Raw genomic sequence first — 17,559 nt, forward strand, 5'->3', positions numbered from 1 at the left:
CAACACATTGTCGGATGACTCGGATCAATCATTATAAAACTCATCCCTTCAGTATTTGGAGATTGTGTCCGTGAGACCTTTCCAATGGTTGATATTTTGGGGGGTTTCATGAGTTCTTCTTGGACTTGGAATCAGACATTACGGAACTGGCACGATAGTTACTACGGATTTGAGGACATCCAGATCGGGTGGTACGCAATACATTGCATCTTGTTCACAGACTTGCGATTTAACAATTTGAATGAGTTTGTTGTTCAGGATGTTGATTGCGCTCTTCCACATCAGCTTGACTCTCCAGAGACGAGAGCTATGTGTAGGCAAAGGTAGGCCTTTGTGATCATTGCACTATCCGGTTCACCCCATGGACCCAATGGCCATTGGAACAGCCCTACCCACCCTTTTAATAAGTCGACGAGCAATAAGTTGAGAACGGAGCGCCGAACAGTTGAGAAGAGATAAGTGTCGCTGGCGACAACATCCACTAGGTGTTGTAATTTTTTTCCTTTTCTCCCGATTTCCTTTTGAAGTATTTCCCAGAATCTCATAGTCGATCCAAAAAATACCTCAACCCCCCCCTCCAAAATATAAAATATAAAATACATGAATTTCCTTCTTATACCATCAGTATCCTCTAATAACCCCATATGTTTTCAATATGTATCCAGCTCCAAGTGATGTAAAATTCAATCTAGGTATATAACCCACAATTTTCATTCCTCACAAACTTGATGACATGAATAGTATCCACGATGTACCATAACACATCGAAATTGCCACCCAGATAAATCCAATTCCCTAACAGCTTTCCCTATTGACTCTTCAATATTTAAAGTCACTATCCATGACATCGATACATCGTACACGTAACACGATACATGCCTTATGTCCGACTAGCTAGCCATCGCCATCATTATGTCCGTATGCAATGCCATTCGGATTGTCACCAGTCGACCGAAATTCCGAGGCCCCTCTCTTCTTAACCGAATCATGTGGATCTCATTCTGTCTCGACTCTTACCTTGGAATCGACATTTCATTCTTGACATTATAAATCAAGATGATTGTGATAAAGTTCTAGACTTTTTCTTCAAGTTTTAAATCCATAACAATTTTCTTGTATATATATCCCATCTCTCGTGCAATTGTTCTTATATATTTCCAATCCCATTTCTACCCCACACTACACCACTACACCACTGCATCACTACATCAAACCTCAAATCCAACAAAATGACAGACAATACACCCACATTTCACCACCTCAATGTAAGTTCTTAATCATTCCAATTATTCAATGATACCTATTCACATACTAATAAACATAGAACTCACAATCCCAACGGATCTTCTGGCTTCTAGAAGAACTTTCCATTCCCTACAATCTCCAAAGCCATACCCGCAACCCCGCCACCGATCCCAAGGCTCCTTTCCTCGCACCCCCATCTCTCAAAGCCATCAGCAATTACGGAAAAGCTCCTTTGCTCGTCACCGGTCCCAAAGATGGGAATCGCTCTATCCCCGAATGCCTCGCCATAGCCACTTACCTCATCCGTACTTTCGATTCCGCTGATACCTTTGGTCTCCGTGAGGGCGATTGGATTCGTGATGAAATGCTACTTTCTGTCATCATGACTGAGTTAGGACAATTGACATATGCGATGCTGATGCTTGATTTCAATTTTATAGCTAATGGAGCTGGACCTATGGGGAAACTACTCGATGGACCTGCTTTAAGGAAAGTATTGGGGGTTTTGGAGAAAGAGTTGAAGGAAGGTCCTGAGGGAGGGTTCTTTATGGGAAAGAATCCTGGAAGAGCGGATATTATGTTGGAGTTTCCTATGACACTCATTAAACAAAGAGGATGGGTGGATATAGAGAAGGAATTTCCGGCTTTGGGTGAATGGTTAACGAGGTGTTATGAGAGACCTGCTTGGAAGAGAAGTATTGAAAAGGGAAATGGGTATGATTTGACTACATTTCCTCAAAAGGCACATTTGCAAGCGCAGTTGTAAATAAAGTTGGGTGAAATGTAAAGTACCTATGAGGACCTTGCCAGCTTCTTTCTTGTTTTGTAAATCACGTTTGGGTCACGTGACGATCCTTTCTTTATTTCGCCGATGCACAGTTTAAATTTTACTCATGTGGAAATGTACGATTTTGGAGATCTTTGGCATTAGAAGAGGAATGATGATTTTTTCCAACTTACCTCTACCTAATCAATAGATGGCCAATTCTTCTACGCTGTAATTTTGATGGGTTTATATGATTCTCCATTATTTGAAGAGTCCGGCTACAGACAGGGCAATAATGTCATTATAAGAATTCCTTGGTTTCAATGATCTTTTTCATATATACAATACACACTATGTACTAGTCTTGGGCATAGTGAACCGGACTCATCAAAATATCTTAAAAGCCTTTGTTCCTGATGGACAGTCTCAACATTTCATGCCGCCAATTGCTCATACTCCACACTAGCATAAACAAAAGGTCCGGCACCCTTCATATCATTCTCATCAATGGCAATAGAGGTATAATACTATCCAAAAGTTAGTCAAATCTCCAATGCAATTTCATACACAAGACAAACCTCAAATGTAGCATTCGATCCCAAACTTCCTACCAAAACTGTCCCTTCCCAATTAACCGTACCGTTTGTTCCATTGTGGGCCACAAAAGTTTCCGCAAGATATTCATAACCCTTCTTCATTGGTGCAATATATTCGCTTCCAAGATATCCCTTTCGAACGCCTTTCAAAATTGCATAAACAAACATTGCTGAACCGCTAGATTCAATATAATTTCGTGGTTTTCCTGGATATGGTTTATTCATTACTAACCACCAACCACCCGTTGTATCCTGTGCAGCAGCTACACCGGCAGATGCAGTAATAAACCAATCAAGAAGTTTTGCATGTCCTGGATGTGATTTCGGGAAGTAATCGAGAACATCGACGAGGGCCATTAGATACCATCCTAATGCTCGATCCCATACATTAGGTGATGCTCCGGTTATAGGATCAGCCCATACTTGAGTTTTACTTTCGTCATAACCATGAACGATAAGGTTTGTGGTATGATTGCGACAATGTTCTTCAATAAGCGAATATTGCAATAGGATATCATCCCAAGCAGTAACATTAGCGGCATCAAAGTAGGATGTCCATTGAGCATAAAAGACATCAGCCATGAAAATGCCATCCAACCACATTTGATTTGGGTATGTAGGTGCACGATGCCAGAATCCTCCAGACGCCGTTCGTGGGTTGTAGTTGAATTGTTGGCGCAATGTATCGGCGGCAACTTTATATCTTTCTTCGTGAGTTCGAGCCCATGTATCGAGGATGATGGTTCCAATTCGGATGTCATCAAGAGAAGCTGGATAGGATGGATAACTGAGAATCGATCCATTTGGAGATATAGCAGTATCCATTTGTGATTTTACCCAATTGATGTATTTTGCGTTCCCAGTGGCATTGTATGCCATTTCAACACCTCGATAGAAAACTGCTTGAGGGTATTGGGCCGTTTTTGGCACTCCTCTTTGAATGAATGAATCAGAAACCAAGGTAGAATACTTGGTCGTAGCATCTTCGGCCCTTGTACTAATAACACTTGCTGCAGATGCGGATGCATATGCGAAAAGAAGAGAGTATCGCATCTTGATGTGATTGTGAGGGGAGATGAAGAATAGAAAATGGAAAAGAGATAGGAACTTACCAACATATATAGTATTTGCATATTCACACATCATCCTTGAATACATTAGCATGCAAATATCGACATCGTGTTTGTTCGCATGTAATCAAGGAGCAGGAGATCGTTGAGGGGTATAGAGACCATGAAATCTTGGCCGTCACATCCTCATCTTGAGTCGTCTTGTTTTCGAGAATTTCTCCGTCGGGTCAGGGATATGCCGAGAAATGAAGTTCGTACTACTCAAAGATACACGCATCTTCATTCGAAGATAAGATCTGCTTTGATTAGACTTGCCAAGTTAATGAGGAGAATTCTCCAGCGGACGTGGGGTGTGGGGACCCCGGATGTATAAACCCAGTGAAATGCGGAGAAATGACTTGATTAAGGATGTCTTAGCCGGAAGGATCAAGGTATCAAACGTAGTACATATTCTCATGCAGTCAGTTTGAATTGGTGTTGTCAAAATCATGGAAAGGAGGAAAATTTACAATCCGCAATGCAACAAAAACATGTCGTTGGACATATCAGATCTACCTGACACGCTAGTACTCATAAATCCAAGAACTTTCGACAAGCTATGTGCCTACTAGAGTAATGCCACAGTCAAGGTTTTTATGTTTGTGTGCTGTATGCTGTATGCTGTATGTTGTATGCTGTATGCTGTATGCTTGTATGCTGTATGTTGTATGCTGTATGCTGTATGCTTGTATGTTGGATGTTGCATGCTGTATGCTTGTATGGTGGTATGTCAATTTTAAATTCGTCAGACCTAGAATGTAAACTGAAGAGATCATATGTACAAAATCATACCTAAGCCACAACTTTGAAAGAGTCAAATATATAACAGCAGAGCTTGGCCGAACATTATCAATAAAGAGTGGTGGACGAACTTTAACAGAGCATTCCAGCCAAGAAAAGGGTAACATGAGAGTGACTCGAGTGGATAAGTTGATGGGTGGAACATGAGCGATTTTGTCCTGATGTGATAAACTCCCTTGCTTCATTTCCAATTGTTTTCGATTGAGAGAATCCATCATGAGTAACAGTTGTCCCAAAGGCTTGGAAAAGCATCTAGCAAGTGCTCTTTCATAGAGATGTTTCCGATAGAACAAAAACGCCGATATTTTCCCGTCATGTATACAGTCGGTCAAATCTATCAACCCCATCCCACGGAGAACCCCCAAGAGCCATCAAAAGTTTCATCCTCACCCTTCAATGGTCGTAAACATCCCAAATCCCACGTCTTATCTTTCATCTTCTGTAAACAATGAAATCGTGGGACTTGATTCGGGGCGTAAAATCTTAGTAGCATCTCCATATCTTCTTCGGTCATCGCATGTAGGTCTTCTAAACTATAAGCGTCGCTAACTTTGATCATCCTGCTTGTTGTAAGTATAGTGCCAATATCATTGTTCAAAAGTGCTTACCAAGCCATCCTCTTTGGTCCTTCTTCTGGTGCCGGTGCAACTTTCCTGAGCATCTGCCTTAATTTTCCAATCTTCTCTATCCCGTCTCCAATTTTGTCTGGTAGATTCGAAGCAATTTGTCTCCTTACGATATTGGCAAATCGTGGACCTTTCCCATTTGTGCTAACCATAATTTGTAAAGGTCCATCTCGGTGAACACTTCCAAAGTAGAAGTCACATTCAGGGGGCACATCTGCAATGTTCGCTGCTATTTTCCTTTCTTTACACAACTTCCATATCTGTGAAGATGCTTCCGGGTCATCGACCGCAGTCAATACCATATCAACATTGTCGAGATCGGATGGTTCGAACTTTCTATCCACAAAGTCGACTTGTCCCTCTTGTACTCGATATGCGACTTCTGGGTTTAAACCTTCTCGAGGTGATACGACGGTAACCTTTGCATCTGCATTTAGAACGTTCAAGATTCGACCTGCTGCAACCTTTCAGATGATTAGCACGGAAGAATGATGGTGGAAAGGAGGTTTTTTTTTTACCTCTCCGCCTCCAACTACTAGTACTCGTTTATTCTTGATTTGCCATGCCAGTATCAATGATCCGCCACCCTCAACTTTTGGAAAATTTTCTTCACCCATCGGTATTGACATTGAGATATTTGATGTTGTGCATAATAACCAATTCTTTATTGGATATATTATACTTCTGTGTTTTATTGTGAAGGTGAAAGCTTATCGTTGATGACATTTCCGATAAGCAAATGGAATTCGGTACAGTACCGATAAGGCACAGCCAGAGAGCTTCGCTTACTCAAGACATACGAAACCACCGTCACAGAATGAACAAGGCGGAGGGAAAGCCGTAAAGACAGAGAACATTTAAAGAAATCAATGTCTTGAATCGGTGAGGATCTGAGGTAAACTCCCTCAAAATTTTGATATCCTTACAATCATGTCCAGCAGAAAGCTGGGAGGTGGGAGGATTTTGGGTAGTGGGAAGTCATTGGCACCTCCTACCCCTCCGGCGCAACAACGAAGTTCGAGTTTCATTACCCCTTCAGAAAGTACTCTTTCTTTAAGTTCGACTCATTCAGTATCCCCTCTAGCGACGTCGCCTTTACCAAACGACAGTCAGGATTTAAGGTCGAGAGTTTCGCTGGATAATGGCCGCTCTTCAAATGTCACCGCCGTGGCCTCGAAGCTCCTATGTCCAATATGTAGCGAAGAAATGGTAGGCTAGCCCCTTGATATATTATAATGTGAGAGTAATAATAATGTTTGGCAGATGACCTTGTTGCAATTAAACCGGTATGCCTCTCACGTCTCGAAAGTTTGAAAAGAAACTCACTCTCAATAGACATCTTGACGATAATCACCAAGAACTTCCAGAGGTAGAGCAAGACGAAGTGAAGAATTGGTTCGACAAGCAGGTTATCAAGGCAAAAAAGTTCCAACCGTTGGCAGTCATAAATCAAAAACTCAAGGGACTAGATGTATTCGAATCGAACGATGTGTCAACATCATCGACTCCTATTCCGAATACACTTTCTGGAAATCGCATGTCAACCTCCGAGCCAACAAGACCAGATCCCGACGAAGTAATTACAAGGACGCATTGGCAGAAATCAGGATTCAATGATACATGTACGGAACCAATATGTGGGAAAAGACTTGGTGCTGTCAATGGAAGTGTTAATTGTAGGAAATGCGGTCGTCTATTCTGTGAGGATCACACGATGTATCAAATCAAACTCTCGAGGTCGGCACAACATGAACCTGTAAGGGGATTATGGTGTAGGGTTTGCGAGACTTGTTTTAAGTCAAGAGAAGGATATAATGATCACAATGGTTATTTGCGAGATCATACAAACGACTTTATGGCAATGCGAAGGAAGCATGTGGATAAAGCTTATTTGGAGATTTCGAGGTTAGAGAAACGACTCACTAAATTGACCCAACTACTTGCAAATCCACCTGAAGACATGGCCAGTAATGGGGCATTATTATCTTTAGCAGGACAAAAGAATCCTCGCAAAATACTTGAACAATCAGTGGTAACTTGGGAAGAAGATGCAAAGGTTCCAAAATGTCCTTTTTGTCAACAAGAATTTGGCTCTTGGTCATTTCGACGGCATCACTGTCGATTATGTGGGCGAGTTGTCTGCTCAGATTCTAGAACTGGATGTTCCTCCGAAATTGGATTGAATGTCACAGCACGTAAGTTTTTAACTTCTTCGATATTTCCAATATCTTCAGTGTCATTCATTGACACATTCCAGTGACTGACATTCAGTCAGAAAAACATTCGGAGAATATTAGTATCGATATACGGATGTGTCGCGATTGTAAAACTACAGTCTTCTCCAAGAAAGATTTCGCTGCTGAACTTATGGAGAAAACACCCTTACAGCGGGCTTATGAAAATCTTCTACAATTCCAGAAGGGTATCCGTCTATTATTACCCAATTTCCAACGCTTATTAGTTGCCCTTCAAGATCCAGAAAAACCACCGTCACATGTTCAACTCGCCGAAGCAGCCAAAGTTCGAAAGAGGTTAATAGATAGTTTCGGAAAATATGATCAAGCCGGCAGACGCATTCGTGACTTGCCAACCACATCACCCACTCAACAAAAGATTCAAAAATCAATCTATCAACAATCTTCAACTTTCCTTCATCTTCATATGCTTCCTCTTAAATCTCTTCCCAAAGTTCTCAAACATGCTACTCCATCTTCAAGTCATTCATCTCTAAGACCTCAAAATGGTCGTTCCGCCCTGTCAAATGTCAAATTCAACGATACAGCCACAGAAACATCATCACAAGTTTCAGATGTTTCTCAAATATCTCAGATGGAGCAAGAAGAAAAGGAATTACGAGAAAAACTAATAGTTTTAGAAGAACAGAAATTTTTTGTCGAAGGAATGGTAAAAGATGCGGGGAAGAGAAGGAAGTTTGATGAGGTGGAAGCATTAAAGGCAAATTTGCAAGACGTGCAAAGGGAGATTGATACAGTTATGGGGTGTATTGGTCAATTGGATTTTGAAGGAGTTTACAGGAGAGAGATGGATGCTGGTGGGAGTGGGAACGGGAATGGGGTTTTGGGGTTGGGGTGAATGATATAACGGGGTTGAGCTGGATATCGAGTATTGTGCACTTTAACTTGGAGCAAGAAGGAATTATTGCACATAGTCTTATAGGACACGCACTTTTCCAGTATACCAAACGATGCATTGCTAGGCGTTGTATATTTTATATGGGATTGGCTGGCTTGGGTAGTTTGAGTGAGTACTACGGAATGGAAATATAAGTCATGGATGGTGTTTGGAGTGGGGTTTAGGATTAGTTAGTTAGGTGTTGTTAGGATCGAATTAGGATTAGGATTCATTATCATATGTATATTTATACATACACAATCGAATTACTGAGTATGAGTATGAGCATGTATAATGATCGAATACTTGCTCGCTTACCTTCCTGCCTGTCTGCTTGTTCGATTGTCTGCTTGCCTGTTTGCTTGCTGGAAAAGAAATGTGAGCTCATTGTGAGTAATAGTTGGTGAATTCAAATATGACTCAAAATCAATCAAGCATATTAACAATGGATTTTGGAGGGATTCTTCGGCTGATATTACAATCCCAATTGTCAGTGTCATTCATTTACAAATTAGGTTTCACATAAAAATAATACTACGACGAATCGTTGATTTGATTGTACAAGGAGTTATATGGGGAATCTCTTTTCTTCTTTCTTTCATCGGTATCATCAGCCTACACATCAACTAACCTCCCTAACCATTCCATCCCAACCAGTTCTATTACTGTCCTAACCCCTGAATTCATATCATATCACATAAAATCAATTCTATAGCAACAATTCCAAAGGGTTCTCAACAACCTTCTTGAACTCCTTCATCCATTCACCACCAACGGCACCATCAACAACCTTGTGGTCGAAGCTTCCAGTAACGGTAATTTGATCATCCCATTCAATTCCTCCATCTGCGCCTTGGATAGCTGCCTTTTGAGTGGTTCCTACGGCGAGAATGGCGGCTTGAGGTGGGTTGATGACTGCGGTGAATCTATCGATAGCGCTGTTCATTCCCATGTTGCTAATGGTGAAAGTTCCACCTTGGTATTCATCTGGCTTGAGTTTACCATCACGGGCACGTTTGCCAAGGTCCTTAACTTGTGCTGAAATGGATTCGAGACCGAGTCCTTCGACATTCTTGACAATTGGGGTCATGAGACCAACTGGTGTGGCAACGGCAACCTGAGATTTTTTTAGTAAATTATAATGAAGTTGGAGGAGAAGAATAACTTACGCTGACGTCAACGTTGCTGAATTGGCGGATGAAACCATCTCTCCAGCTTGAGTTAACAGCTGGGACTTTCTTGCATGCAATAGCACATGCCTTGATCAAGAAATCATTGATCGAAAGCTTGTATTTCCCTTCTCCGGAAGCGTTAAGAGCTGTGCGGAGCTTAATCAGCTTGGTAACGGAAACAGTAGAGGCGACAAAGTAGTGTGGGTTTTGGTTCACAGACTCGGTAAGACGGTTGGCGATGGTCTTACGCATAGATGTGATAGGAGTGTCGACGTAACTGGCAGTAGCAGCAGCTGGTGCGCCACTGCTTGAAGCTCCAGAAGAAGCCTTCTTGACATCAGCCTCAGTGACTTGTCCGCCAATTCCAGTACCCTTAACACCAGTAATCTTGACACCGGTCTCAATAGCCAATTTAACAGCTGCGGAGCTAGCATTGATTGCTCTATCCATAGCAGGTTGTAATCTTCCACCACTTGAAGCGGATTCCTCCGGAGCTGGGGTCGATTCGGTTGGGGGCGGGGGAGCAGTTCCAGATTGTGTATCAGACTTCTCGGAAGACTGACTGGCTTCCTCCTTTGGTGGTGCTGGTGCAGATTTCTCTCCTCCAGCATCTGCGAGTGTGAAATCCGCAAAGGCCGATGTATCCTCTCCTTCTCCAACCATAACAGCAATTGGCTATTTTTCCGTCAGCACTCTAACCTTTCTACAGTTGGAAGTAGTACAAACATTTCCAACAGCAACATCCTTCTCTCCAGATTGCTTCAAGATGGCAGCCAAAACACCCTCCTCTTGGAATTCAAAGTCCATTTGCGCCTTATCGGTCTCAATCTCTACCAATACATCACCAGGAACAATTGCATCTCCAGGCTTCTTTTGCCACGATCCAATGTTACCTGAAGTCATGGTTGGCGATAACGCTGGCATAGTGACTACGGTATGGGGAGGGAAAGATTTCGAGGCATAACATCTTGCTAATTGATATGGCAGAGATGGAGATTGAAGGGCACGCTTTCTCAACACTGCGGAAAACATCTTGATGGGAATATCTAGAGAAGAACGAAAGGACTCAGGTTAAAGGAGTGAAAAGAACCCAAATCAGTATCCAGACAAATAAAAGTCTTGGATATGTAGAACCCGGTACAGTAGGATTAGGGCGGGAAGGTGGGTGGTAAATGTTTGGGGTGGAGTGGGAGGAAGTTATTCGCGACAAAAACACAGATTTAAATTGTTCTGTTGAATGTCGGAAAACCTCGTAGGTTGAGTTCCGTTGGCAGACCGGAGCTCCTTGGGATTAGTACAGATGTAGTATAGTGGTGGAGTGGGCGTAGATTATTCCACCGTTAAGAGTCCTATTGGCGGTTAAGCGCCGGTAGCGCTGGCCGAGCTTTTGATTGGTTCTCAAGCGCTCAATGGATTTCGAAGGACAGGGAAGCGTGCTTCCAATGAAATGGCCGGACCAGATATGTGTTGATGTGTTATTAATGTGGCAGCTAAGGGTTCATCGGGAAAGAAATCGGTGATTATGACCCGTTCTCTTCCCCCCTCGAAATCCATCCCTCAAATCCAGATACGAGGGAATTCTTAATTTCATAACTTTCAGCTAAAGTCTTAGGACACTACATTTTATGGGATCTGTTCTTCTTTCTTTTTAAAGAATCGCACATCACACTCCTCCCTACGGATGGAAGTTGGCGCAATCGATCGACCACCATGAGCTCCATCGTCTTTGTGATTTCGGCTCTGGAAGCTATCCATAATTCAAAAGAGGCTCAGAAAAGAAAGGGATTAGGGGACGCAGTTGAAAAAGCTCTGAAGGATATTAAAGAACACGAACCTCAATTGCCTGATCCTGAAATCATTTTCGATCCATTGCAACAAGCTACACGATCCGGAAGTATCCCATTGACTACCACGGCATTAGATTGTATTGGGAAACTTATTAGCTACTCTTACTTCTCAGTTCCTTCATCACCAAACGCAGATCGAGAGGCAGATCGTGCGCCATTAATCGAACGAGCGATCGATACAATATGCGATTGTTTTCAGGGAGAAACGACGCCAGTCGAAATCCAGCTGCAGATTGTGAAATCGTTGTTGGCAGCAGTCTTGAATGATAAAATCGTCGTTCACGGTGCGGGATTATTAAAGGCAGTGCGACAGGTTTACAATGTCTTCCTCCTTTCGAAAAGTAGTCCGAATCAACAGGTTGCGCAAGGGACATTGACACAAATGGTTGGGACGGTATTTGAGAGAGTAAAGACAAGGATACATATGAAGGAGGCCAGATTGAACCTTTCGAAATTGGATAAAGACGCCGAAAATACTAGCTCATTTACGGTCGATGCACAAGAGTCGTTGAATGGAGTACCTGGAAGCAGTGTGGGAGAGGAAGCAGTGGATGAAACGGCGACGGCAGAAGAACCTTCCAATGGAGATGCGCCAAAACTTACCCTTAAAGACCTGGAGCACCGAAAGAGTTTCGACGATTCACAGATGGGAGAAGGGCCAACTATGGTTACACAAGTCAAGCCTTCGAAAGCTTCACCTCGTTCCGCATCAGAACAAACCGCTCCGGATAGTGGTACTGATGATAGTATAGAATCCGAGGACATGGAAGATGAGGTTTATATAAGGGATGCATATTTGGTTTTCAGGTCCTTTTGCAATCTCAGCACCAAAATTCTTCCACCGGATCAATTATTCGATGTAAAAGGCCAAGCAATGCGCTCAAAGTTAATTTCTCTTCACCTCATTCACATGTTACTCAATAATAATATGCTCGTCTTCACTTCTCCATTGTGTACGATTACCAACAGCAAGAGCAATGAGCCTACTGGCTTTCTACAAGCCATTAAATTTTACCTTTGTCTTAGCATAACTCGAAATGGCGCCAGCTCTGCTGATAAAGTCTTCGAAATTTGTTGTGAAATTTTTTGGTTAATGCTAAAATTCATGAGAGCTCCTTTCAAGGTTTGTGTTGATGAATAGACAGTCCTGATCTCTTAACTAACTATCTTACAGAAAGAGATTGAAGTCTTCTTAAATGAGATTTATCTAGCTCTTCTAGAAAGACGAAACGCGCATGTTACTCAAAAGCTTCATTTCATGGGCATCCTTCATCGTTTTTGCGCTGATCCTCGTGCGCTTGTTGAGACATATTTGAATTACGATTGCGATCGAAATGTTGATAACATGTTCCAGACCTTGATTGAAGATCTGTCAAAAGCGGCGAGTGCTGCTGTCATGGTAAGCCCTCTTGCCCAGCAGCAATATGAAGAGAAGAACAGTAAAAGTTCAGGTGGTGATTGGCAATCTCGAGGGACGCTTCCTCCGCCTCTATCTACAGCACATTTGAGTAGCCATACTGAAAATGGAGAGGCCGAAATTCCAAAAGAATACATCGTGAAGCGACAAGCTATGGATTGTCTTGTGGAGACACTTAGATCACTGGTAAATTGGTCACAGCAAGGAATTGCTGATGTTACTAGTAGCCCAGAAAGTGATATCAGAGGCTCCGCCGATGTTAGGGAATCCCTGGAACCTGGAAACGATAGTTCATCAAGAATTACTGGTGAAAATACGCCAATGCCTTCAACACCTGTCATGGATGATGACCCTGAACAATTGGAAAAGGAGAAGCAAAGAAAGACTGCAATGACAAATGCCATCAAGCAATTCAACTTCAAACCAAAGAAGGGCATCAAGCTTTTACTCGCCGATAAATTCATAGCGGAAGATACACCAGAATGTATTGCACAATTCTTACTACGAGAGGATAGATTGGATAAGGCGCAAATTGGAGAGTTTTTGGGTGAAGGAGAAGAACGAAACATTGCGATTATGCACGCGTTTGTGGATGCAATGGACTTTACTAAACGTCGATTCGTGGATGCTCTACGTCAGTTCTTACAATCATTTCGTCTTCCTGGTGAAGCTCAGAAGATTGATCGTTTCATGTTGAAATTTGCGAATCGATATGTTATTGGCAATCCAAATGCATTTGCTAATGCAGATACTGCTTACGTTTTGTCTTACTCTGTCATTATGTTGAATACGGATCAACACAGCAGTAAAGTTGCAAAGAGAATGACCAAAGAAGATTTCATCAAGAACAATCGTGGCATTAACGATAATGCAAGTTTACCTGACGAGTACCTCATCGGCATCTACGAAGAAATTCAAAAGGAAGAAATCGTGCTCAATAGTGAACGCGAAGCCGCTGCAGCCACTGGAAATGCTCCTCCACAATCTACTGGTGGTATTGCGGCAGGTCTTGGACAAGCTTTGGCCACAGTTGGACGCGACTTACAGCGTGAAGCCTATTTGCAACAATCAGAAGAGATCTCTCATAGATCTGAACAATTGTTCAAGAACCTTTTCCGAAATCAACGAAAGAATGCGTCGAAATCTGGGGATAAATTTATTCCTGCTACTTCATTCAAACATGTCGGCCCTATGTTTGAGGTAACTTGGATGTCATTCTTCTCTGGGCTTTCCGGGCAACTGCAAAATTCGCACAATATTGAGATCATCAAATTATGCATTGAAGGAATGAAGTTAGCAATTCGTATTGCATGTCTTTTCGACCTAGAAACTCCACGTGAAGCTTTCGTTTCCGCTCTCAAAAACTCCACCAATCTCAACAACCCCAAGGATATGATGGCAAAGAATGTGGAAGCATTAAAAGTTCTTCTTGAAATAGCACAAACAGAAGGAAATCTTTTGAAAGGATCGTGGCGAGATATCCTTATGTGCATCAGTCAATTGGATCGCTTACAGTTAATATCGGATGGAGTTGATGAAGGCGCTATTCCCGATGTTTCAAAAGCTCGAATTGTTGCTCCATCACGATCAGATACCAATTCATCAAGAAAATCCACCGCTTCTCAACGACCTAGAACTCGTCCAAGGACGAATACGCAGAGTACTACTTATTCAATGGAAATTGCAATGGAAAGTAGATCTGATGAAGTTATCAAGGGAGTGGATAGGATATTCACAAATACGGCCAATCTTTCCGGTGAAGCTATCGTTCACTTCGTCACAGCTTTGTGTGATGTCAGTTGGGATGAAATCAAGATATCAGGTTCCAACGAATCCCCAAGGACATACAGTCTTCAAAAGCTTGTGGAGATCAGTTACTACAATATGCTTCGTGTGAGATTCGAATGGGTCAATATTTGGGCTGTTCTAGGTGAGCACTTTAACCGAGTTGGTTGTCACAATAATACTGCCGTGGTATTTTTTGCTTTGGATTCTTTGCGTCAGCTATCCATGCGATTTATGGAGATCGAAGAATTGCCTGGATTCAAATTCCAAAAAGATTTTTTGAAACCATTTGAGCATGTAATGTCAAATTCAAATGTTGTATCTGTAAAGGATATGGCTTTGCGTTGTCTAATACAAATGATTCAAGCCCGTGGAGAGAATATTCGCTCTGGATGGAGAACAATGTTTGGAGTATTTACCGTCGCAGCTCGAGAACCATATGAGAGTATCGTGAATCTTGCCTTCGAAAATGTTAACCAAGTTTACAAAACTAGATTCGGTGTTGTCATCTCCCAAGGCGCATTTGCAGACTTGATCGTTTGCTTGACTGAATTTTCGAAGAATATGAAATTCCAAAAGAAGGGTTTACAAGCCATGGAAGCATTGAAATCTATCATTCCCAAGATGTTAAAGACACCGGAATGTCCACTATCTCACAAATCGAACGCGAATTCAGATGGCTCGATAAAAACTCCAGACACCGCCACGAATCCTATCAGTCGAACTACCCAGGAAGAAGCATTTTGGTTTCCTGTTTTATTTGCTTTTCACGATGTTCTTATGACAGGAGAAGATTTGGAAGTCCGCTCTAATGCTCTGAATTACTTATTTGACTCACTGATCAAATATGGAGACAACTTTCCTTCGGATTTCTGGGACATATTATGGAGACAACTACTCTATCCTATCTTTATGGTTCTCAAATCCAAATCCGAGATGTCCAACGTCGTCAATCATGAAGAATTATCTGTGTGGCTATCAACTACAATGATTCAAGCTCTTCGAAATATGATCACCTTATTCACTCACTATTTCGAATCACTTGAATACATGTTGGATAGATTCCTTGATTTGCTTGCTTTGTGCATATGTCAAGAGAATGATACAATTGCTCGAATCGGTAGTAATTGTTTACAGCAATTAATTTTGCAGAATGTTACAAAATTCAAACCTCAACACTGGTCAAAAATAGTTGGAGCATTTGTAGAGTTATTCGATAGGACAACTGCATTACAATTATTTACTGCTGCAACATCATCTGCAGCAGGAGGTTCTATGGAGAGCTCCACAGTACCAATTGATGATATTGATGATGGTCAATCTTTAAAGATCAATGGTACAAATGGTGGTGCAACCTCGGATGCAGAGAGCATTGCTGAACCAGAGGGTCAGACACCTGTAGCTCAAACTCCAGAGTTAGAGGACTACAAACCACAATCAGGTCTACAACAACAACCTGTAGTTGTCACTGCAGCTCGTCGACGGTTTTTCAATAAAATCATTACCAAGTGTGTTTTACAACTTTTAATGATTGAAACAGTCAACGAACTTTTCTCCAATGATACAGTTTATGCACAAATTCCTAGTCCAGAACTTCTTAGGTTAATGGCTCTACTCAAGAAATCTTTCTTGTTCGCCAAAAGATTCAATGAGAACAAAGAATTACGCATGCGTTTATGGCGTGAAGGATTCATGAAACAACCACCTAATTTGTTGAAGCAAGAATCTGGTAGTGCCGCTACATACGTTTCTATTCTCCTTAGAATGTACCATGACGAAGGTGAAGAGCGAAAAAGAAATCGAGCAGAGACGGAACAAGCATTAGTACCCCTTTGTGCCGATATCATTCGTGGTTTCACTCAACTCGAAGAAGAAAGTCAACAAAGAAATATTATCGCTTGGCGACCAGTTGTTGTAGATGTGTTGGAAGGTTACATGAATTTTCCACGAGAAGGATTCGAGAAGTATGTTGAAGTATTCTATTCATTATCAGTGGATTTACTTTCTAGGGATATGGGAGTGGAAATTAGGTTGGCGTTACAAGGACTTTTGAGAAGGGTTGGGGAAGTCAAATTGGGTCTTCCACCTACAGTAAGACCTAATACGCCTACTAGTCCTACTTCATTATCATTTGGTGGGAGACGAATGAGTCGCAAGGATTAAAAATGAGTTGAATGGATTAAAAATATTAGATTTGCAAGCGTATAGGGATTTCATGATCCTTTTCTTTTTTACCTCTTCTTTCTTTTCTGGGAACTATTTGAGCGTGTCATATAGGGTAGTGACTAGTATGGGAGTTCAAGGGGTTTGATTGAGGTGTTCTTAATCTGTCAGTTAATGATGACATGATGGATTTTACCTATAGTTACCGGCTTGTATGAATACACTTTTTTCTCTGATATTGGAATTAATCAATTTGATTCGTATTTCTTGTGTGTTCACTGTGTTCACTGCTATGTTCTATGCTAATTTGGTAACTCTGTCCATGCATTGTGTATTTTCCGAGGACCAAGTTGGATCTTGACTAGTATACTCGGCTTATCATAAGTCAATTTTGCGACACATTTTCTTACATTCATCCTCATCAATTTAATCTTCTGTGGATGAATCGTTCTCAGATTTGTTTTCTTCATGGTTTCTCTATTTGGGTTTTTTAATTGTTGGATGTCGACGTTTCTTTATTCAGGTTTTCAACTGTTACCCGCTGAATTCTTTGACGTTAAATGAATTAGTGTTTCATGGGATCTTAATTCAAATACTTGTCATTGTCGGAATTTTTTCTTGAGCAATTAAGAATAACCACCTAATTCTCATTCATTACGGAAATTTAACTTATTAAAATCTGTCTACATGAACCATAATGACTTCCCTTGCAATCATCTAAAAATCTCCTTTATCCCCCTCGCTTAACATTTCCCCCTCTGCAAACAGCCAATCCTCACTTCTCCCCACAAAGAATCTTCTCCTCAGTCTTCACTACCCTTCATCACCCTTCAACTCCAATTCTTCTCTCTTTATCTCACATTCAGATTCTCATCTCTAGACAATACCCCCCACTCCCTC

At 41.6% G+C, this 17,559-nt stretch overlaps 6 protein-coding genes across 6 annotated transcripts; 3 read left to right on the forward strand and 3 right to left on the reverse strand.

Moving 5' to 3' along the window:
- The first annotated feature begins 1,040 nt into the window (after positions 1-1,040).
- Bcgst20 lies at positions 1,041-2,312 on the forward strand. The gene is made up of 2 exons (XM_001547153.2): positions 1,041-1,265; positions 1,325-2,312. The coding sequence occupies exons 1-2, from the start codon at positions 1,230-1,232 to the stop codon at positions 2,009-2,011; spliced, it is 723 nt and encodes a 240-aa protein (XP_001547203.2). The 5' UTR covers positions 1,041-1,229; the 3' UTR covers positions 2,012-2,312.
- Positions 2,313-2,315: 3 nt separating this feature from the next.
- BCIN_12g05700 (hypothetical protein) lies at positions 2,316-3,660 on the reverse strand (the record flags this gene model as incomplete). Its single annotated transcript, XM_001547152.2, has 2 exons — positions 2,316-2,538; positions 2,590-3,660. The coding sequence occupies 2 exons, from the start codon at positions 3,658-3,660 to the stop codon at positions 2,446-2,448; spliced, it is 1,164 nt and encodes a 387-aa protein (XP_001547202.1). The 3' UTR covers positions 2,316-2,445.
- Positions 3,661-4,439: 779 nt separating this feature from the next.
- Positions 4,440-5,873, reverse strand: Bcmet8. Its single transcript, XM_001547151.2, has 3 exons — positions 5,662-5,873; positions 5,126-5,607; positions 4,440-5,077 (listed from the first exon to the last, which is right to left on the reverse strand). Exons 1-3 carry the CDS (start codon positions 5,770-5,772, stop codon positions 4,855-4,857), a joined length of 816 nt encoding a protein of 271 aa, XP_001547201.2. The 5' UTR covers positions 5,773-5,873; the 3' UTR covers positions 4,440-4,854.
- Positions 5,874-5,926: 53 nt separating this feature from the next.
- Bcpep7 lies at positions 5,927-8,563 on the forward strand. The gene is made up of 4 exons (XM_024696531.1): positions 5,927-6,352; positions 6,407-6,429; positions 6,479-7,338; positions 7,401-8,563. Exons 1-4 carry the CDS (start codon positions 6,074-6,076, stop codon positions 8,234-8,236), a joined length of 1,998 nt encoding a protein of 665 aa, XP_024552342.1. The 5' UTR covers positions 5,927-6,073; the 3' UTR covers positions 8,237-8,563.
- A 235-nt stretch (positions 8,564-8,798) lies between these two features.
- Positions 8,799-10,689, reverse strand: Bclat1. The gene is made up of 3 exons (XM_001547149.2): positions 10,174-10,689; positions 9,445-10,122; positions 8,799-9,392 (listed from the first exon to the last, which is right to left on the reverse strand). The coding sequence occupies exons 1-3, from the start codon at positions 10,477-10,479 to the stop codon at positions 8,985-8,987; spliced, it is 1,392 nt and encodes a 463-aa protein (XP_001547199.1). The 5' UTR covers positions 10,480-10,689; the 3' UTR covers positions 8,799-8,984.
- A 303-nt stretch (positions 10,690-10,992) lies between these two features.
- On the forward strand, positions 10,993-16,910 carry Bcsec7. Its single transcript, XM_024696532.1, has 2 exons — positions 10,993-12,417; positions 12,469-16,910. Exons 1-2 carry the CDS (start codon positions 11,158-11,160, stop codon positions 16,657-16,659), a joined length of 5,451 nt encoding a protein of 1,816 aa, XP_024552343.1. The 5' UTR covers positions 10,993-11,157; the 3' UTR covers positions 16,660-16,910.
- The last annotated feature ends 649 nt before the right edge of the window (positions 16,911-17,559 follow it).

Source organism: Botrytis cinerea, chromosome 12, assembly GCF_000143535.2.
Source record: "Botrytis cinerea B05.10 chromosome 12, complete sequence".
In the NCBI taxonomy this organism is placed as follows: Eukaryota; Fungi; Ascomycota; class Leotiomycetes; order Helotiales; family Sclerotiniaceae; genus Botrytis; species Botrytis cinerea.